Source organism: Cataglyphis hispanica, chromosome 18 (assembly GCF_021464435.1).
Source record: "Cataglyphis hispanica isolate Lineage 1 chromosome 18, ULB_Chis1_1.0, whole genome shotgun sequence".
NCBI lineage: Eukaryota > Metazoa > Arthropoda > Insecta > Hymenoptera > Formicidae > Cataglyphis > Cataglyphis hispanica.
Genome location: NC_065971.1, coordinates 3940047 through 3963923, shown reverse-complemented (window position 1 = coordinate 3963923; position 23877 = coordinate 3940047). Strand labels below are relative to the sequence as shown.

The 23877-nt window shown below is 29.9% G+C and overlaps 2 protein-coding genes across 15 annotated transcripts in view; one reads left to right on the top strand and one right to left on the bottom strand.

The window, feature by feature from the left end:
• The window catches only part of LOC126856260 (uncharacterized), a 155236-nt gene that overhangs the window by 23116 nt on the left and 108243 nt on the right, over positions 1 to 23877 (top strand). The window contains exon 2 of the mRNA XM_050604634.1: positions 11605 to 11717. The gene's annotated coding sequence lies outside the window, so the exon portion shown is untranslated. The remainder of the gene's footprint in view (positions 1 to 11604; positions 11718 to 23877) is intronic.
• The window catches only part of LOC126856272 (uncharacterized), an 86021-nt gene continuing 65899 nt past the window's right edge, over positions 3756 to 23877 (bottom strand). For 13 of the 14 annotated variants that reach the window (XM_050604653.1, XM_050604657.1, XM_050604651.1 and 10 more), the window contains 4 exons: positions 13937 to 14056; positions 11513 to 11784; positions 6112 to 6228; positions 3756 to 5345 (listed from right to left, as the gene is read on the bottom strand). In XM_050604653.1, coding sequence (XP_050460610.1) covers positions 5129 to 5345; positions 6112 to 6228; positions 11513 to 11784; positions 13937 to 14056 — 726 coding nt within the window. In that variant the 3' untranslated portion in view covers positions 3756 to 5128. The remainder of the gene's footprint in view (positions 5346 to 6111; positions 6229 to 11512; positions 11785 to 13936; positions 14057 to 23877) is intronic. The other variant, XM_050604664.1, reaches the window with a different exon arrangement.

Below are 23877 nucleotides of genomic sequence, written 5' to 3'. Positions count from 1 at the left end.
TACATATAAATATGTGTATGCATTTACACATATGCATATTCGCCATCATATACAAATCTTAGGCGGCTGTCAAAGCCGCTGGTTCCGAGTAACACAAAATTTCGTGCAAAAGATCATGCGATGCAAATTATAATCATTATAGACAACAGTTTCTTTTTTCTACCACGCAGCGTCAAAAGCTGGCCTTGTTTTTCACGTTTCACAAAATTATGATTTGTAAATTAAAAATGACTGCTAACAAGATCTCGATATTTTCCTAATTTTCTGAACTACAGGGGGCACAAATTTTATCTTCTGATACATACGAGCGATGATATACAATTATCCTCCGCGACACATTATTTTCCATATTTAACTTATCTATATAAAAGTTAAACATATGATGTAATTTAGAATAACATATTTAAAAAAAATCATACATCACTCGCGCAGTGTCATCTGATATACAAGTATTTGATATACGAGTAGAATAAAAATCAAATATGTATCGTGTATGGCTGTGATCTTAAATTCTGAAACGTGTTCTAGGAATTAGAAGGATCGTACGTAAATTTATACATATTTTAGTATATTATATATATTGGTCGTGGATATTTACACGCGTATTACAAGAGAAAGGAACGTAAAAGTCGCTTGATCGCGGCATATGGACGAGATAACGAAAATGCATGACTAGATGAAAGTTTGCGAGACACTTAAGATATTTCTATCGTTTTTCTTAAGTAGTTGCTATAATGAGTGTTGTATAACCGCGCTCATCATATAATTTACTCGTCCATTGTAATTTAATACGTGCGACAGTATTTGCGCCAAGATCTAAAAACAATTTGGATTATCATTTTAGAGCACTTTATATATTGGAGAACACGAAATATTGGAAAATTATATATATTGCAAATTTATATAATATTAAATTTTTCTTAAGATTTGATGTTTAAGATTTAAGAATAATTTTGGGCTAGTATGTTATTAACAAAATTTTTAAATATTCCTTTAATATATGTCTGTGCTATAGTTCAAAATACAAATAAATAAACAAGCAAATATACATTTTATATTTACGGATAAGAGGTACAATTCTACTTTTTGTTAATATATAAAATTGTAGTAATGCAAAGATTAGTTAATAAGTTTTTTCAGTATTAATATATTTTTAATATAATAGATAAAGTTATGTAAAACTTATCTGAAATAATGCACATCTATTTGTAAAATATCATATTATTATAGCGGAAAAGAAGTTTTGACTTTACTTCTTTATACTATTGCTTATACTATTCAGTGCTTTAAAAATTTAAATTTTAGAAATAAATTTTTATATTCATTTTGATGTGCAACTTAAATATATAAAAGTTTACATTAATGTTTTTATTATTATTATTTATTATTTATTCATATTTTATAGAACTATAGATAAAAAATTTTAATTTAATGTTGGCAGGTCGATCGATGAATAAATTAATCGTAAAAATGTATGTCTGTATATGTGTAGGTATGTGTGCATGTGTGAAAGATTAACTGAATAGATGTAGTCTAATCATCATCTATCGTATTAAATTAATTCAATTTTATTATTTAACTGAAAAGTTAAAAATAAAAAATAATTAATATCCGAATTATTGAGGTATATTTGTTAGGGATTTATTACATATGTATATATAAGAAAAATGATCTTTTTCTTGATTTACAATGTAATGCGCGAACATTTTAACATGTAAAATGTTCATGCAAGTGAAAGTAAATATATATTTCATTTGATTGGTCCCTAAATTTTGCAGTTGATAAATTGCAGTTGATAAAAACCAGCATAATAATATTAAGAATTTAAAATATTAAAAATTAAAAAAATCACATTTGGTTTTTAAAGATATGTATAAATAGGAATGAGAATCCTGTTTGAATTAAATTTTTACTTATTTTGTAAATACAAATAATGCTATATGTGTTTAAAAATCAGTCCCTTCACATGATATGATTAAATCGTTGCACATAAAAAAAGTATTATATTAAAATGATACTAACAATAAGATAATATTTCTTAGTTAATAAATAAAGAGTGATAAGCATCTAATTATCTTTCAAATCCTAATACGATCTTTTAAACTACAATTAGTATTCGTATCCTATATTTTATTTGTGTAATTATAAATAATACTTATTTTATAACTTTTTAGAAAAGCATATATATGTGTGTATGTATGCGTTTGTGAATGTGTTTGTAATAAATTCTTTTATCTTCAAATATGCAATATAAACTTGGCCATATATTTTTCTCGACATCTCTGTATACTCTCTTGTAACGAATCAATTCTTCTGAGTTTTTTTTTTTTCTAATGGCCCCTTTTTCCTACAACGATTGGTCCAAAGATATGAAGTTGAGAGAAGAATAATAGCGTTGAGAAGCATGTGCTTCGTGATAGCGATGAATCGTTATCATTGAAAAAAGCCATGCGGCTTTCTAATCGATTGATAAGGCGCTGTACTATAGGATACTTCGGATAACCTGGCACGAAAATCTGTCGCACGCATTATTACAAGATCTGTATTGTTCCCACATTATGATGAACCCTGATAAGCGATAAACCGATTGCCGAGGGAAATTTTTTTCTCCTCGACATCTTTTAGAGACAGGGAACTTCGCAATTCAGCCATGATTAGCCGCGATCCCACATCAAGAATCGCATTTTCGCGTGTGTTTTGAAGAAGAATTTTGTAATCGCATAGATACCTGAAAATAGCGATTTTTTTTTCTTAAATCCTCGCTTAATTCGTATCAGTTTATAAATGATTTAATTGTATATATGAAATTAGATATATTATATATAGAAAATAGCACATATTTTTAAAAATAAACTTGTTATTGACATATTCTCTATTAACATCATAAAAAAATTTATCTTTATATTTATTCTTCATTATCTTTTTTTCTCATATATCGTATATCGATATACGTTGCAAAGGATTAGAATACAATTCGTGTTTTCAGGCATCAGTGCAAGTTGAAATTGTGATTTTCACACGCGCAAGTCTTAAATTGTTTGGAAGAAATATGTAATATGTAAATAAATCGATTTCTATCGCTCCTGACGCGCATAGGGGATATTTTCAATCAGCTATATTTTTTTCTTATAACGATAGAAGGACTAGCTGATTCAAGATATCTTATATATATATATATATATATATATATATATATATATATATATATATATCGCGATACAATTCCTATACAATGATAGAATATAATATCGCAAATGGTCGAGGCGTATAATTTCGAATACTTGCGAGGCTGCACATTTATCTTCGCTATTAAGGGAGATCAAACAAGTAATATATGTCCTATAAATAATATTTTTGAGACGTCGAGTTTATCGCAGGTTAAACATGTGCATAAATGTCACAGTTTTGTTCCATGTAGGCTTTGATCAAATGGAAATGCCTATAATATTTTTTAATGATTTTGCATGATTTTCCCGACATCTTTAGTAAAGAAAGATTTTGATTGATATATAAAATTCGCGTTAACAAAGTTAAATAATATAAATCATATTAATATCGAAGTATCTTTGAAATCGTCCAATGATATATATATATATATATATATATATATATATATATATATATATATATGTAATATAAATGCACATACATATATGTATATATTTGTTAATATATATTTTTTTGAACACGATCTATATTATTATATAGACACGCATAAGTCGGACTAAGATACGAACAGAGATGTTACCGTAATTTATAAATATATTGCGGTAATGTTTGTTCCATATTTACTAATTAAATTGCGACATATATTGCTAGTTTAATAATTCGCTTCTGTTTGGTATTAAACACATAATATATATTACATAATATTTCACATAATTTCGTAAAATAGAAAGTTTTATGACACGTTTTTATAGATTTTGTAGAAATATCTGGATATGTTGAAACTTATATCAGCAATTCAAAAACTAAGCATGTAGTTAAAAAATGAACATCTTTTTTTAATACATGTCTGGATATGGCTTCAATTAAATTAAAATGATTCAATTCACTTATTGATATGGTGTATCTTGATAATAGCGAGCACATAAGAGAGAAAATGCTGTTTTCTATGCATTGAGACAAGAAAATGTGACGTTATATTGTGAAAATCAGAGATGTGCAAAGAATGGAAGGAGACATATAGATACATTATTACGCACTTGTTCGTGCATACAGAAGAATTGTAACTGTAAACTTATAAATAAGCAACCTCAAGTATTTTCTCTTTTCGAGTATAACTCTTATATCGCACGCTACATCAAAATATTCACAAGATATTAAGATAATACGTGAGCAGCAAACTCGATTATAATTTTAGATTCCAAAATAAGAGAGGGCAAATTCTCTCAAATTAATATTAATTTATAATTATTAGTAATATAAATTAATAATATTAGGGATATCGAAATAACGAAATTATTCACCAAGTCACGTACTTCCTAGAAATATATGATACAAAAGATAGTCAAATTTGGTTCGGACTTAATTTTTTTCTCGATATATTTTTTATAATATAAAAGATAGAGACTTAAATATTATGTTTTTTTCACGTTATATAATATAATTCACTAGGAAATTTTCCATGGAAAAAATATATTTTAATGAATACAAGTCATTATATCGAGAAGTAACTGATATTAGCATTGTGTGTATCATTCCAAACCATGCCGAGGAATAAGTCTGGACCAAATGCGAATATTTCTCGTAGCTTCGCGGTTTCTATCAGACAAGTAGCAAATATATATTTATGATCTCTTCTAAAATGATACGCATGAAAGAATATCGCTTACAACGAATAGAGATAGAGGAGATTGCATGCGATCAGGAAATTCTCGCTCTCGTTTTACACGGATTATTTTATTTCCATTACGATTTCCTGAAGAACGCAGCAACGTATAGTATATATTATCGCAGAGCGATTGCTATATCGACGAGATACAGCGAACGTTCGAGGGAGAGTAAAATATCCGGGTGATCGCGACTCGCAGTTCCGCGCGATTTTAAGGAGATCGGATCGGGATGAGAAAATTGACCGGGCGAGTTACACGAGGAGTTCCTTGAGGGAGTCCTCGGCAAGCAAATCCTACAAATAGTCATCGACGCGCTCGTTCTCGTCCGGTGGACTCGGCTCACTCACGCTGAGGATCGGTAAACCGAAGTGTTGTACCTCGATGCTCGACTCTGTGGTTCCTCGCTTTGCATAGTCGCAGCTCTTCGAATGCCGATCGGCGTCCGTGCGTCGATGATAGTGATGATACCGTATCGGACGAGGGGGTTCGGATTCATATCGCCGATAATACCTGCGGAATTAATCAATATTGAATTAGAATTTATCTTAGTTTCTAGATCAACGCTTGCTAAAGAATATTGTGTCTCAATTTTCTAACCAGAATAAAATTTAATCAGATTAGAGCAGAGAATAGTTGGGAAAATATCATATATATTAAAATAAAAAATTATTTTTTTAAATTATTCGAAATTGAATAAGTGGCCTATATTAAATAAATATATTAAATAAATAGCTTATATTAAATAAATAAAGATATGATTCTATTTTTTAATTATTAAAATTTTGTATCTATATTTGCAATTTATTATTTATTTTATATGCTTTGCAAAAAAAAGCATATAAAAAGCCTTTTCTTATAGAAATATTTAATTCATACCTCGTTCTGTATGCATGGATATTATCGTCCTCGTATAAAGCTTAGCTTATGACTAGGTCGTTATTTTTTAACAGAGGAGGAGATATTTGTAAAACGAGACGGTGTCATTTATGATGACATATTTATGACCGATAACTTTCAGGGAAATGCTTCGAGATATAAATATCGAGCGGCTATTGTAAATTCATGAGAGAATGCATTTTATAATAGATGTTACGGGCGGTGTTCTTAAATTATTTATTGGAGAGATATTTGTTCGTCAAGTGTAAGCGCATTAAGGAATTCAACTGCAATTTTTTTCTTTCTTTTTTTAAGAGTTTCAGAGAATGTTGAAGATTCATGAACTATCATGAATGTTGCTTCGCGCGCTTAAAAAATAAACAAAACGAAAAACTTTTACCGCTCGTCCATGGAAGCAGGTTGTCGCATGGGGCATCTGACATAATCATGGTTTCCGCTGGTACGCCATCCTCCGAAACGTTTGGCGACCAACGACGAAGATGCCACCGGGGAATCTCTGAAACATGAACATGATGATTATCTTTAATACGCTCAAAATTAATATGTAGTTTGTATAAGATTATTTACACGCCGTAATATTTACATTTGTACATTTGTACATCCAATCCATATCCAAATACGAAGTTGTTGATTGCCGGAATAGTTTAATAATTAAACTTTATAGGGTAAAAAATAAACTGTTGAGTGTGTGTGTGTGTGTGAGTCGTAATTAAATCAAAATTGAAGTTAGATTATAAATAGAGTTTCGTTATCTTATTATTTATGTAGTTAAAATCGTGTGATTTTGCACATGCGTAAAAATTTTTAATATTTAATATTTTAAATCTTTGTAATTTTATTAAGAAATTGAATCATAACCTGCCGATTAGTTATTAATTATTAAAATAGTCTTAACATATATTGATCTTTATTAATTTTCTCAGCTATTTGTAATATAATCACATTATGTTCAATAAAATATATTCCTTTAATATTTGCTTAAAGGCTTAAACGATTCAACTCTTTCACATTGTTTTATTGCGGCTAATAAGGCATATTATAAAATATACAATATAAAATATACTCTTTTGCGCAAATTACTCTTTTTCTTGTTCTACAAAATTATATTGCAATGTTTCCGGCTTATCGTATTTGTCTTTTGCTCATTTCCTACTATTTCTGATCTTTTCTTAAATAATTTGGCAATATATTTTTTAAAAATAAATCTTGAAAATAAATATACACACGTTAATAATATGCTCTATATCATCGTACAATGTTTTACGCTTTATTCCTTCTAGTCGTTGCTTCTCTTAAATCATCTAAAAACTTTTTTCGCAGACCGCGAACAACATGCAACCGACCGCACCCTGAACTAATCTCCTCTACGGCGCGACCCTAATTTCCATAATTAGACCCGTTCTACAATAAGTCGTTAGTCGTAAGCAAATTGGTCAACTATAGTCGATTATTCCAAAAATATTCCTCGGAGTCGCGGCTCCGGATCGACCGGCAGCTCCTCCAATCTTCGATGCATCGCTGGAGCTTATGAGCTCCTCGCTTGAGCGACTCATCATGACAATTGTGATGTCGTTCCATGATTTCCAAATTCATAATATCGCTCAAGGTTTCCTAATTATGGAAATTGGAGTGACGATAAAAAGAAAGAGAGAGATATACTATTCAATAATACGACATTTTTAATGAATTTAATCTATAGATAAAACATCTATGTTTATAGATTTACATCAAATCACAATATTGAGTATACATTCGTGTGTTCTTCTTGATTCCTTTGTATAAATTATGAGAATAAAAAAAGTCTCGCATTCGATGATCATCGAGGATTTATCAAAATGTTACGCGATATGAGAAACCAAATAACAATCACTTAATGGCTCAACGATAGTAATCATAAGATAAGGCTCTGAATATTAATGGAGGATAAAGCTAGTAAGAAAAATAACACGGTTTGCATAACTTGCGACAAAATCAAGCTAGGGACGAAGAAGAAAGTTTGTGTATATCGCATGCACACACGCGGCCTTTCTATAATTTATAACTTTGTACAGTAGTTGCGTTAGTGCGACACGTGCGCATATAACGTTGATATTATAGAAATGATGCAATATAGAAAGAAAAACAAGACATTTGCAGAATGTACCTAATGGCATGCATGTGCAGCAATCATAATTTAAAATAGACTTAAATATACTTTGAAACATTTTCCTTATCATATTATTATTAAATCGCAACCTAGTTCTAAAAAGGGATATTCTAAATTAAGATATCATGACATATAGCACATTGTATAAGAAATTAAAATTCGCGATATTTTTTAATAAGAATAAAAGATATATTTCAATAAATTCTGTTATATATATAATATTATATTAATTTTAAACTTTTGAAATAAATATCTTCTAATAAAAATAAAAAAGAAACACGAATGAGCGCTGGTATATAATTATTATAAATAAATATTGACTAGATACTACCAAATTAAAATTTTTTACAATTCAATTTAGAGTACAATTTAGTTGACCATCACAATTAACGCATACATGATATAACGTACCTCTGCTGATAACATTCAGTATTAAATTGGGAAAAGTTCAATATAAATGGTGTAAATTCAATTTTTTTTTAAATTCTTTCTTTCTCTCTTTTCTTGTTAATCCTTTTATTACTGAAGGGAATGTAATAAAGTTACATCAATATACTTTTTCTATTTTTTATTTGAAGCAAATGATTTTTATTTAATTTAATATCATCTTATTTTTTTATTATTTCTATTATTTATATCAATACATACAAAACATTGTTTAAATTATATTTACATTTTACAACTCATATCTAAGATAATTCAATAAATACAAAATCTATTTTAAATCTATCTTAGCAATATTTTAACAGCCAAATGTATATAAATACAAATTTTAAGCATTATGTTAACAGATATAATTTATAAAAATTATATCTGTTAATAAAAACATTAAAAGTTTATTTGACGTAGAATCTATTAATTTTATCCTGGGGTAATTGCATCATTTAATAGTCGTAGGATTAAACGACCACACAATTCGCATAGCTTTTTTCTTTCAATCGAAGATCGTCGGCATTACCTTTGTCGATGCTAATCGTTACGCGAGTTCGCAACATGATGTAGCAATACGAGAATAACACACGCGCGCTGCGAAAAGCGGAAGGTCGCGCAGTGCGAACGATTGCAAAGGGTTGCAAAGTAGCAAAGTCATTTACATGCGACACGCGGGTCAAGTGGACATTGCCTAGTGAAATTGTGATCGATAAGCCACCCACTGGACAGGGAAGGGGAAGGCTCCGTGCATCGCGAATCGAAGTCGCCGCGTTCCCGCAACAATGCACCGCCGCATTTAAATTCCCCGGACTGTCATTATCGCTTGCGCGCGTGACGCTGCGGGCGAAAGTGCACCTGGCTATGCTGCGGCCAGGTCAATGCGTTTATTACTCTGCATGTAAGTCGCATCGGCAATGCATTCCTAATAACTAACATAGATTGCTCCGCAATCTATTGCCGATTATAAAACGAATTCAAATAGCCATGTTGATATGAACATTTTTTCTTAATATCAATATAATAATAAGGCAAGAGATATCCATGAGCATAAATATTGCAGATTTATCAAGTGCATTTATTCGAACATAATCAGATATTTATAAAAAATTGTGGACATAGATTTTGCACTATTATCTAAAAATAATAAGAGACAAGGAATAAGGATTTATATGGACCATGCTGATAAAATATGGAATATATATTTTTTTGCATGCTGTAATGTAACGGTAATTATATTATAAACAATATGAGAGTGCATAAAAATATTTTCTCTCCTATATATTTTATTATATAATTATTGCAAAAAAGTAATAATTGGTATATTTTGATTAAATATTACTTTCTACTCTTTAAAGATGTTTTTCTCGCTAATATCGACGTATCTGACATACTTAGTTCTCGGATTTTCCAGAATGAGTGGTTTCGCATATTCTTGTTTTTATAATATTTTATTTCGATGTCTAATGATAACATTGACATGATAACGTTTTTTTTTAAGATTAATATCTTTTTTATAATATTTATCGACATTGTTAATAATATTAAGACTTTTTTACTCATTTAGATAATCGCGAAAATTCTATAGCTTGCATGATAACGGGAAATTTTTTGTATTTGGTCTAAAGTCTAAATTATATTCACGCACAGATGTGTTTAATTTAACTTGATACGTTAATGAACGTAAACGTTAAACTGCAATTATATTAAATAAATGCGTGTTGCATTCTCGGTGGAAGAACGATGGCGTTTAATAAAATTACCAATATCAGTAATGTGTGAATATTGTACAAATATACAATATCGTATATACCTATAATTGAGTAAAATTGTGTTAATTGCTATAGCAGTATATATAAAACATAAAATTGTTAATTACTATTATATTTGTATACATTAAATACATTCGAATGAAGGCTCTATCTTACGAAATTTTGCAATTTTTTAATTTTTTAATTTTACAGATTTTTTTCATTATTATTGTTATTTAAATTAAATTTTGAATTGTAAAATACTTTGTATTTGCAGCGAATAATACACAAATTTGCTATTTAAAAATTTTGGGATATTCGACATCGAGATTCTGTGGAAATTTATAAAAATAAAAAATTAATTTTTAAAACAAATAAAAATATTCTTAATATATATTTCTCATGACATATAAATTAATAAATACTTATTAAAAAAATATTATTCTGCAAAATGCGATGTAATCGTTTTATGCCATTTATTTTGAAAACTACTATATGGTGTGGTTATTTAGTTTTATTTATGCAAATATAATCAAATATCTGTAAAAAAAACACTATGAAATATGCATACTCTTATTGTAATTATTAAAAAAATACATATATGAATATGTTAAAAACAACTGTTTTTATATGCCCTACATGATAAAAAAATGTTGCTGATTCCTATTGTATGCAAATATTCATAAAATGGTTTTTGCGAACAGAAATAGTTGTGATATTAATAAATCGTAAAAAGTTGGGGATAGAAATATAGGAAGGCAAGGACATAACACGTCGTTCATCTAAAATCACGATGCAGCTGTAGCAATTTGTGTTCTACGATCAATATAACGTTTTCCCGGGTCGGAACGCGAACTTTCGATAAACGAGAGAATGTTATCATTTTTATTATATTTTATCTGCATATCTACATCTTTTAAGATACCACACAATATCAAAACAGGGTGTGACGTAGTGTGCCCGTCCAAGTTGTTGAATTATAAAGATATTGTCTCCACGCTGCAAATGCGATTTCCTTAGAGAGCCTATTTAAATTGATCCTTCCAAGATTATGAATTTCAAAACTATGTCAAAACATACATTTAATCAGACATATATTTTTAACTGTAATATACAAGCTGCATAAGTAATTCTGTCGGCGCGAATAATTATTTCAGCTCCACACGCGCTGGTATTTCACTTCTACGATGACTCGTATATGTATATTATATCTGATTTTATATTTTAATAGAATAATAATTAATCAAATAAAAATTAATTTTTCAAATTATTTTAGTTTTATAACAATCTGCATGATGCATGTATATAGATATATGGGAGAAACTGATGAATATTTTATACGAATAAAGGGTGTATGTGTAAACAAATATTTTTAGCCTTTGCAAATTGTTGTATTGAAAGATGTAACAATTGAGAAACTTGGTATATATAACTACTTCTTAAATTTAACTTACCTTGAAGAAGGCTGTTGACAACCGGGATCCAACAGCGCTTCCATATTGTCTTTCGTTGCACTCTCGAGACTACTCTGCCTTTTTGATTCTAGGTCGTCAGATTTCTCGTCCTGACTTGGTTTCAAGAATGATTCCCGGTCGCCTTCGATACCGTCGTCCCTGGAATTTCTTCGTTGATTGTGTTGGCGATTCGTCGACACTAGAGGTAAGTTATCTGCACTGCGAACCTTACGACACAATTTGGACGTGGACCCGTGGCGTCGCAGAAATTCCTGAAACGAAAAAGCATTGAGTGTGGTCAGAGAGAATTGCACGATGTAATTAGAGCAGCGTTTTACGTTTTTAACAAAATTTTTATAGACTTTTTATGGATACGGTTTTACGTAGTGCGCTATTAAGTGTAGTACAATGAACAATGTGATTAAAGACAGCGACGCGTGAGTATAACGCGGCAGGAAAAACATAACGCTTTCGTTTCAGCAGAAACGTATTTTTAATTTTTAATTATATCGTAATTTGTACTTGCTGTGCTTGCCTGGCACATTCTCTTTTGTGTCTAAATTAGTATTTACAAATTAAATGTTGAATAATAAAATCTTTTTCAGTTTTTAGATTAATAAACTTTATGTTAGGAATGCGAGATGAGAATTTTGGCTAATTGGTATAAATATTAGGGGGTTTACATTACGACAGAATATTCTAATATTAATTTGTACACTAAATTTAATTCTATCATTGCAAATAATAATATGCCGAAAACGTGACAAATCTCGTGTAGAATATTGATGTTGAAAAACACCAAACAGAATCTTGTATTGATGCTATCATTGTGCTAGTATTGTGCCAATTGTTAATAATATCGTGCTAATCGCGACAGCAGCGTGTCGTAATATAACGTGTATATAGAGGGATTAGAAAAAATATACAGAAATGGTGTACGACAAATAGTAAAATAAACACCTAGTGCCGATTTAATGAAAACGCGATTTGGAAATGTATAATACACACATTGTTCATGCGGCAAAAATGAGTTTGTCCATTTCCTTACACAAGTACTCCACCTCAACATATTGATCACCTGTGGTGCACTACACTTTGCCTCAAACTACCTTGAACTTTGACGTTTGAGGTATCTCTTTCGCACGAACTCTTTCGTGTTCATTATTTATTGAAATAACTGTCGCACTGAGGGATATGGTTATTCCCTTCGACTTGGTTGCGTTATGTTAACAATATATGTCGAAACGCGCGATCTGAAACTATAACAATTGTATAACAATCGTGCTAATAGAAGAAAGAAAACTATCGATACGCAGTTGTCGATGGACGGAGAGGAAACTTTTTATTCGAGCGATATATATAATGACGACTATCGTGTTTGTAATGATTTGACCTGTTGTTTTGATAGAATAAGAAATTATCGGACATTCGCGCAAAATATCTTTCAAAAAGAATACACGAGCCTGAGAAAAGAATTATTATTTTTTCTTTATGTCTTTGGGGTTAATGACTCTCTTCCTTTTATATAATTAATGTGGTACTCTTGTACGAAAGCTTACAACGCAATCTATTTATCGCTATCTTTTTTCTGTTGTCATAACTTAATTTATTAATTCCACAAGGAAAAGAGACACACACACTGATCGATAATTTTATTTTTTTATTAATGATACCTAAGGCTCAATATAATATGCTAGCACATAATAAAAATTCAATCTCAAATTCTATTAATTTATACAAATATTAATAACATGTTTAATTAAATTAAAAAATAAATTTTTTATATATAAAAAAATTATATATTTAATATTACAATTTATATATAAAACACACATACATGCATATGTATGTATATATTTCGTTTATCCTTTTTTATATTCTGTTCAATGCTTTGCGTACAAGATTGTAAAAATTATTTTACTATAAATAATTGATTCTATTGATTAATTTCTATCACGTAATAACACGTTATTTTGTATGATATCGGAAGAAATAGTGACATGTATTATATTTGCACATGCCGTATTGGAAGACATAAATCAGCTTAAGTTCCAAGATACGCAAATTTAGGTTTCATTGGAAAAATTCACATATTTCATTTTCAATTTGTGGTTTCAAATCAATTGTATAGACTTAAATTGCATAATAGGGCAACGCGCAATTACTTCGTCGTAAATATTCGTATCGTGTAGTTGAAGCTAAATGTTTCCCTTGGAACTCGCTCACTGACTTCCGATTTCAATCTCCTCGATTGCTATAATGAGAGAGCGACTATATGAGCCGGCATGGTTAGTTCTCCATCCGGGGGAAGGTCGCGAGCGAAATCCCGCCAGCAGATCGATCGGCGGATTCGAGGACGCGGCTGTCCACCTCGCGTAATCCATCGATCCTTCTGCGTGGATTTTTCCCGGTACAATTACTTACCTGCGATAGGAAGCCGGCCACGTCGATGGCACTGTTGACGCGCGGCCTCGAGGTTCTCGGCCAGCCTAAAGCTCCACCGCTGTCTAAGGAGTCCACATGATGGCTCGACCAGTGCAGATGCTGGAAATTTTAGTCGTTTTTGATCACGTTACCGTCATGAGAGCACGATCGATCGACGGCGGTGATAATTGCAATCGAGCGCGACCTCTCGAAGCGTGACGTTTTAATGCACGTGGGATCTACGTGATAAGAAAAGTTGAGAGGCCGACGGGGGACGGCGAATGAGGATGCCGTGAACAAGATTGCAGAGACGAGAGTGAATTACAGGATGCACATGCGGGGACACACTCCGCAATTTTTTCTCGGTTATAAATTCGTTATTTTGATATCGATTATTAGCACGGATTAGATAGAGGATCATTATTTGCGATAATTTTTTTAAAATAATAAGTATTTTGCCAAATTTCTTTAATTCGCCCTAAATAGAGCTAGTATATTTCTATCAAATAAGAAAAAGAAACATTAAAAATTAGATTCTATTTCAAATAAGATTAATTTTATCCAATAAACAGAAAATCTGAAACTCATCAACAGCATCCTCGTCTCACTGCCCTCCTATGTTCTATTTCTTTTAAACATTTGTAATAAGAGTACGATTTTACTTTGTAATTTATGTTATTATCTTTACATTTGTTCACTTAAGAGAATTTAAACGTTGCAATTTTGGATGGTGCTGACGTGTTATGGCGCATTTTACGCGATTTTTTTACAAATATTCTTACTATACTAATATAACTATAGGTATTTCATATTTTGTACCGGTTATATCATTTTATTATTTTATGTACAAATATTTGTAAATTATTATTTCAGCTAAGAGATGGAAATACTTACACGTCAAAGTTCATCGTATATTCAGGATAATAAACGCTAATCAAATTTAGAGGCGATCCGATAATTGATGAAATTGTTATTCACATAAAATAAATTGATATCCATCTCATTCGATATAAATATATTCATATATTTATTATATATGTATTATATATATAAAATTGCAGTATTTTAGTTAACAAATTTATTCAAGGATCTTTTTAAAAATGATTCACAAAAAAGTGCTTAAATAAATTAAATAATATTAAATAAATTATTAACTTTATAAACATATTTTTTTAAATATTGAAGATAGATAAAAATATCAAATTTTACACATATGAGAATTTAAAAGATTTATTTAAAAATATTTGTTATCTTTTTTCCATAAAGTCTAACAATTGTATTAGTGGCTCCCTTATTTTAACGTAATATATCGTTTCTTATTTTTCATTAAAAATGTTTTAAAGCACATTTTCATCTCAATTTCCGTATCGCCTGTTTGACGCCTAAATCGCGCTGTCGTATCGCGAATACTATTTATGACTAATGTTTACGCGAAATAATCCTTCATAGGATGTAATATTATTTGTTCGTATTATTTTTATGTATTATTGTTACGTACATATGTATTATTTGTACGTATATTATTTGTTCTTATTGGAGCAGAAATTTTCTACGCGATACGACGCGCTGCTCCGACTCTACTTGAAAGCATTCTTGGATAAACTATAAGCATCTTCGACTCGATAATTATGATAAAAAGCGATGAGATGTGTGACTGTGCGAAGCATTGTCTTGATGCTAAACAGCTGTCAACTCTGTCTAGCCGGCCATTAGTGCGAGGAGGTGCAATGTTCAAATCATAGCTAATCTATACTATTTTGATGCTAGTTTATTCGAAACTACTTCATTCCGCGATACAAACTGGCTTTATTTGGCTTTAATTAGCATTACATTTGTGCTTGTCTTATAAATAAGCATGTGTTATAAAACGAGGAAAAAATACACTCTTATGATAATAAGATATTAAGTGAGCACTATATATATAACAATAATACAATTAACATAAAATAGATATCGAAGCTGAGCGAAGAACAATACCGAGAACATATGACATAAAATAAGAGTGTCCTACCTCGTTGCACCAATAGCGTGACTGTTCATTTATAGTTGCTAATAATATATGATTTAAGCGGCTGCAGTATAAACTCCTGTGCATGAAAAACCTTTCCTATTGTGCTTAAATATAGTGCCATATGTTTAAAGACGAAATTGAAATGGGACGAATTTAAGCGACTTGAAGCGATTAGAAAGCAGTGATCATATTTTTAAATCAAGTTATTGGAAATGTCGTTTAATGAAGGAATATTTATTGGAAATAAATCAATCGAATTGAGATTCAGAACAAGATGAGTGTCGTCTTTTGTGTGCAGTAATGAATAAAATCGGTGCAATTTTTCTAAGAATTTATATTTTAACGTTTTAGATATGTAATAATATCAAATACGTAGTTTTGCTAAATATTATATGATAATAGATATGATCATCAGATATGATATTATCGTCTTTACGTTACGATAATACGAAAAGACGAATTGTATCTGTATGCATGCAAGCGAGATCATCTAAAATATAATATCTTTCTAAAGCTACGCTTTCCGGAATTATTTATTGATCGTTGGGAAAGCTCTTGTGCTTTTAAATACTTTACGTAAAAGACCTAAGCTATATATATATAGCATTTACTTTCAACCACTACTGCTGAGATCAAATTTGGCTCTAGCACTTTATGAAGTATCAGGAAAGCGATACAGATTTTCCTCTTAGATTACTTTTCAACGGATTTATAATTTATTATTTTCTTATTTACTATAAAGATGAGTAATGGAGAGTTGTATGTTTTAATTCAATAATCGTTCATATAAATCCAATTATTACTTTAGCATTTTAATCAAAAGCAGTAGAAAACTAAATTTTTTTTATGCATATCATACGAGATACGTGATTATAACAAATACGCAAGATTTTGAAATGATCATCGTATATTTACAGCTTTGAGAATTAAACTCATCAAAATTAAACCGATTTTAATGTTTATTTCGAAAAATATTTATCGATGATGCGTTTTAACTTGCTATATTTATTTTCATTCGATTTAACTAATTTTTACGGAGATTTCACGGAGATTAATGCGTGAAATAGAATATATCGAGAATTAAAAAGATTGAAAAAATGAGAACTATCGAATCAATGGAATGTGAATTGCGCTGAAAAGAATTTCCGTTTTAATATACTAAAGTATGTGATCGTAAAATTTTTCAGCTTACATTGTCGTTCTATATTAACCCGGAAATAGGCCGAATTTCATTTTATGACGTAAATAATCGTGCGAAAGACATTTTACAGCTTATTTATGAGTCATCGCTGTGCGCACACAATGCGTATGATGAGTTATATATCTTGTTCTTTATCAGCAAAAATATGAAACAAAATTTATTTGGTTACAATTACATTTGTTAATTATTCTCTTATATTTTGAAATTTTTATTTTTATTTTTAAGAATGACGAAAAATGCTTCCTCGATTTTAAGCTGTACAATTTATTTTTGGTAACTAATTTTAATATATCGATAATCATTCAATGTCTAACGTGAGAAGACACATGTACGAAAGGATTATTTAAGAATTAGATCATTTCAGGAAAGCCTTTTCTCGTACGAAAGGAATCATAGTCGATCAAGTTTTTGTAAGATTTATTCGATTAGACGGAGCTTACGTCACGCAATTTAATTAGGCGTACGGACGAAGGGTAGAAATTTAATCGAATTTACTACGTCTATATATCCCGTTAGAATCTCCTGTCTCTGGCAGGACTCGTGATCCCGATCAAATTTGGGTCAGCGTGCTATTAATCTGAGGTCTTGACTGATTGCAAGACAGGATAAATTTAGCGACGACGAAATACATCCGCGATTCAAATCCATAAAATCGACAAAGAGTTTACACCTTATACGAATTGTGTGCGCGTGTTTAATCGTAAATATGTAAACATGCAATATGGAGGGATCGGATTGATTGATCGATGATTCCCTTTAAAACACGATCGTAAGTGATCCTTTTTTTGGTGGAAGAACTCCCGGGACAAGGCCTGCCAACTCTGAAGCGTGCTCTCTCTTTTTTTTTTTTTACATTTTCATAGGATATACATGCGATGCAAAGCGGGCACACAAAGCGCTTTCTCATTACAGCCGTGTGCTTAAAGTCAACAGAAGCTTTCCGAGTTTCGCAACCGGTTGATGACCGGAGCTCGATCCTTCTTGTCATGTTTAAGGCTTCCTATCCCAGAAGGAATAGGGATTAGTTGCAATCAGCAAAGTATAGTAAAGTAGACAGTGGCTTAATTTAAGTGGATTTCGTTAAAATTTGCGAGATAGAAAATTATATTTCTCTCACTTCTCATTTTAATGTTTGCGTAAAATTGATATCTTATTTGCTGTATTTATGCATTTTTCTCACGAATTATAAACTAATTTAATAATACAAAAAGTAAAATTTAGTACGTAAATTTTATGCCATTTTCTAAGATCTGACAATTTAACTAAAAGTTTTAAATATTCTCACACTTTTTAATAATCAGAGATATCATTAAGATATCAGATTTCGACTTGCAAGTTTATATTTTCTAAGATTATACTATTATAGATACGCTTTATATATTTATGAAATTCAGCCTAAGTTTCTTTATATTATATATTTTTATTAGTGGCTATCGATGAATTGATATCCACGCGAAAAAAGTTGGCAAGCCTCGATTCGTCGAGAGGAAATAAGCTAGATGCTTTTGTCGCATGGGATGATTTCTCGACTTTTTTTTCGCCTTCAGGATTTTAGCTCGTAATTGATTACGAAAACTGAAATGGAAAGAACGTGTATAAACATTCAATAATATTAATATCACTCAATATGAACTAATTTTTATCGCGCAAAAGACTATATACGAGTATATTTTCTGCGAAATTTATTACCGACTTGATATTGATCATGTATTTTTTTTTTGTATAAAAGTGGAAAAGTAAAAAAATAGAAACGTTTACATAATAATTTATCAATATTGATAAGTTCCACAGATTGAGAATGGGAAAAAGTAGAGAGTAAAAATATAATGATTATGTGATTGAATTGTTAGAATTGATGCTAATGCATGAATTTTCTAGATGAAAATTATATACTCTTGTAACATAATTAATATGGAAATATTTTCCAGCAGTTCGTAATAACTGCCTTCCTATAATATAATGCGGATTTTAAGAAAATTACGATATATGTTATCTCAAGTACTAGAAATATTAAAAAGATCTAAATAGATACGAAAAAAAAAGTAATGTGTATATTATATGTGTCTTGTAAAAGTACAATTATTTATAATGTCAAAAAATTAAAATTGTTGAAACTTGTATTATCGCAAAAATTAAAGATGGAATAAACATTGCAAATTATATACATATTGGGGCACATTATTATATTTCCATATTAAAAGTAACAAGATGAGAAATTTATTTTCTGTCTTGTGATTAAAGCTTGCTTTAGAATTAAACCTTTCTATGATTTTGTGTAAAATCGCTTTATAACGAATTCGTAAACATAAAAGAAAATTTAATATAATACAATAAATATATAAAAGTATTTCTATAAAAATTGATTTTTTTTTGAAATTTAAAAGTTCTATAAATTTTTTATAAGTTCACGAATTCGATATCAATTGATAGCATGAATTAGGACAGAAACAGGAATCTATTCTCCTAATTACTCACACAAATGAACTCTAAGAGACAAATATGTGAATCTAATGGGTCCCTAGGATAGACAGAGAAAGAATTAGTAATCTACTAAATAGACCTTCAGTTTCCGATGCCGAAAAGAAAATCATAAAATATACGAGTGGGCTCAAAGGTGAGAGACAGAAAAAATATACAGAGACAGAGAGAGAGAAGGGGATACGGCGTAAGTCACACAGACACAAAAAAAAACGTGAGAGGGGGTGAGAAACAGAGTAGAAGAGAAAGACAGGATGAGAGCCTCGGTACAGCCGAGGTTTCTCTCCAGCATGTACAGGTAGGGCCACAAGAAGATAAAAATGAGATTTTAAGACATGTACCGATGGTCACGCGATGTCCGCCCTGTGGAGTAGAGCGAATTGGCAGCCGCAGTCCCGGGGCTCTCGGGCTCTTCTGGGGTACTGAAAGCACTGCTCCAGGACGCAGCAGCCCCCGCCCCCGCACTGCATCACCATATCCGACAATGTGGTCATTACCTTCCGTCATTTTCGTTCGTTCGTTTTGTGGGTATCGCATTATTTGTTTTGTCGTATGTCGTTTTATTTATTTATTTTTTTTTTTTTTTTTCGTGTGTAAGATCCGTCGAATGTAACACGAGAATATAGTCGGAGGGAGGGTATACACACACACACGCAGCGCAGAACAGTATGTGGGAGAGTAGTACCGGTAATCGCATGTAGCGCCAGCCGATATTCGCGAATTTCGTGCAGTCAATCCGAAGGAACGACGTGGAGATAGAAGAGAGGAACAGAAGAGATCAATAGAATTAAATTGTTAATTAATTGAAATTATTAATTAATCTTACGAACTATAGCTACGTGACTAATGACTAGTTAATGGCTGTTTGAGGAATGTGGATGTCTCTACGCTAAAGATACATACGCATTATTATTTTGTTTAATTTCTTGCTACTGGGGGTTCTCTACTACTACACTATAAGATCCTACACTAATGAGGTTGAGTTTAATACTTATAATAATGAGAAGAAAAATTTATTCATCATCAATTTAATCACTTGATCATTTTTCTTTTAATTTATTATGTAATGTGCATGAAAAATGATCATATTTAATAATTTAATAATAAATATATGATTATGAAATAGTTATTTAAAAAAAATTAGTTCTATATAAAAGAATATCATTATAATATAAATTATTTAATTGTTTATTTAATAAATTAATTATACACAAATTATTAAAATGTATATAGCACTAAATTGATGATTTAAATTTTTCTCTGAATAATTTATTCTAAAATATGCGGCAGCATTTTTTAATTTTAATATTAGGCTAAATAGAATATATATATATATATATATATAATATTTGAAACATTTTTAAAGCTTTTTTGCTTTGAAATGATCCACTAAACCTGTTACAATTAAATAAATATTTTAATTTGCAATTGTTTAATTTATTATTACTTGAAAGAGAATAAAAGATATCTTTCAGTAATATTTTTACTTTGTACGAGATAAGAGAGAGCGTTATTTATTTCTTTCGTAATTCTCGATGGAATATAATTCTTGTCTATATAGCCTAATATATATATATATATATATATATATATATATATATATATATATATATATCGCACAATGTTACTGCATACACATAAAGGATAATGGATGTGTGACTAGTTTAATTTACGAAGGTTCTTTGTAGAAATCTCTCTCGTCGACAAAACTTCTATTTCTTTTTAATAAAAACTATTTCTTTAAAATAAAAACCAAAAATTGTCCAAAATGAAAATATTTACGAAAATATATCATGAAAAAATAAAATAATGTCAAAGATTCCATCTTTTTCCGCTCATGTTTCAACATAAAACTCTATTTAATCTACTGTAACGATAGTGCTCACGATTATATCATTATAAAGATAATCATTAAAAACCTGACAATATGAATATCTTTTTTGTAATATTCGTCTATAATATGCATCGCGATTAGAAAAATAATAATAGAAAACATTATCTGACACGAATTGCAAACATCGAATCGCATTTATTATTTATTATGAATCTAATCTAATTTTTTAATGATATTTTAAATGATTATACAATTTTCTAAAGATTAGACACTTATTTTTTTGAACAAAAATTAAAAATTAACGACAATTATAAAATCTCATGACAATTTATTTTCAATGTTAACTCACGACATATCAAATTTCGTCTATTATTCCAAATTAACTTTCAATTCGTATGTGAATATGCGAGGTACTGCATTGTTATTTTGATTTCTAACCGTGATAAGCAACGTATTTCGCTCATCAACGGGTAATTGCATTGTTACATAATCACGATACTATAACCAGATGAGATCTAGAGGCATATAACGGCAGCAGCGTTAAACACCCGATAATTTATCTGTTACTGCATCGAAGCTTGACAGATGTTGCAGAAGCTTATAAACTTTTGACCATTCTACATCGTGATCAGCATTAATTAATATCAAGGTTAACAAAAACTACGTATCTATATTTGTTCTTTATTTGTTTATTATATTTAGCCTTATTAGTGTAAATAGACTCATATCTATTAATGTTCAAGTTTTTAATATGAACATGCGCGTTCTACAAAAGCAATGTATATGTCAATGCAGCGATACAGATGGAAAATTTTAATTGCGCATCTCATTAATTTGTGTTATTGAATTAATAAATCGAAGAGCATTAAAATTGCGGTAAATCGAAAATTATCAAACAAGAAAATGATATTAATAATCCGCATTATATAGACCTATATCTGCGATAATCGAAAACTTTAAATTCATAAAATATGGTTGTTAAAAATCATTACGAAAAAGTTTAAAGAGAGTATAATAGAAAAAATTTGAATATGTACATTTTGGATATACAAGACTAAAAGAGATTGAATCTCTGAAACGCTTCGATAAATTGTAATCATGTTATTGGAAACTGTTTCCATAGAAAAAAGCAATAATAAAAAATACTACAAATATGTATTTCGAGAAAATATCAAAATTGTAAAAAAAATTGCACTCGTTTTTAAACAACCGATCAAAACTTCTGACTTCGGTGTGAAACAACAATTGATGAAATGTATGTTGACTATAAAATCGTTGCAATCTTTTTTTTTTAACAACTATTATTCACTGTCGCCAATTAAATCGCAATGTTCACGGGAGGTTAATAAATCGACATGTGTAGAATTTTTCTAGCTTCTTTTTCTCATATCACCGAAAAATGGAAATTATTATAAGTTCTCATTTTTCATTCCCGAGATATATGCAAATTATGCAAACAAATTATTAGAAGCAGTATTGGATTGTTGATGACGTTTTAATTAATTATCTTGAATCTCGTCCGTAATTCTGTATGACGTCAAACTAAACCCGAGCAAAAGCTCTTTTGTTGCGCGAAACAAACAATTCGCTATGAATCGGATAATCACACAAACTAGGCAAAACAGCTTTACGTAAAGCTAGTTCCTAAACATGAAATAATTAGTTTAATAATCAATAAACTGTACTCGTTAGCAGCTTGCTATTGACTTATATGTACTGATCAAACGCGGCCTGAAGCCATATCAATTGCAAACTCGCAGTATTCCTGTATGCGTTTTAAATATAATATAAATATAATATATGTATAAAATATATATTTGTATATAAGTAATATAAAATAAAGTTTATTTAATGTTTTCATTATTAAAGCATCTCAGACAGAAATTCTATTTTTTACTAAATTGTATTATTAATATATGGCAAAAACGCGCATCTTAGATTCTCTTTATTATATAAAAATTTGTCAAATTTTGTTACTTATATATGCGATAAATACATAATGCACGAATAAAAATTAGCATTTAAATAATTAATCGATGTATATTTTGACGACAATATATTTTCCCCGGATTGAGTTTCTCTGATAAATGCTATTAATATTATTTGTTGGATTACAAAATCAATTAAGACTAATTAAGGAACAGAATTTTTTAATCTCTTTGCAGATTAATCCGTTAAAATATTTTAATTTTTAATTGCTTATTGTTAAAATAATTATTAATAATTGAATATTTAAATTATCTGCAATTTTTGATTCACTAATGAAACTTTAAACTAATTGTCTTTAAACATCTGTCCGCTGCTTTAATCGATAAAATTTGGCTAGGAATTTACGATAGAATTTAGAAAACGCGTTCTCGACAATTCGCATATCAAGCTGCGATGCATATATGGTTAAACGTTGCACGAATACGATT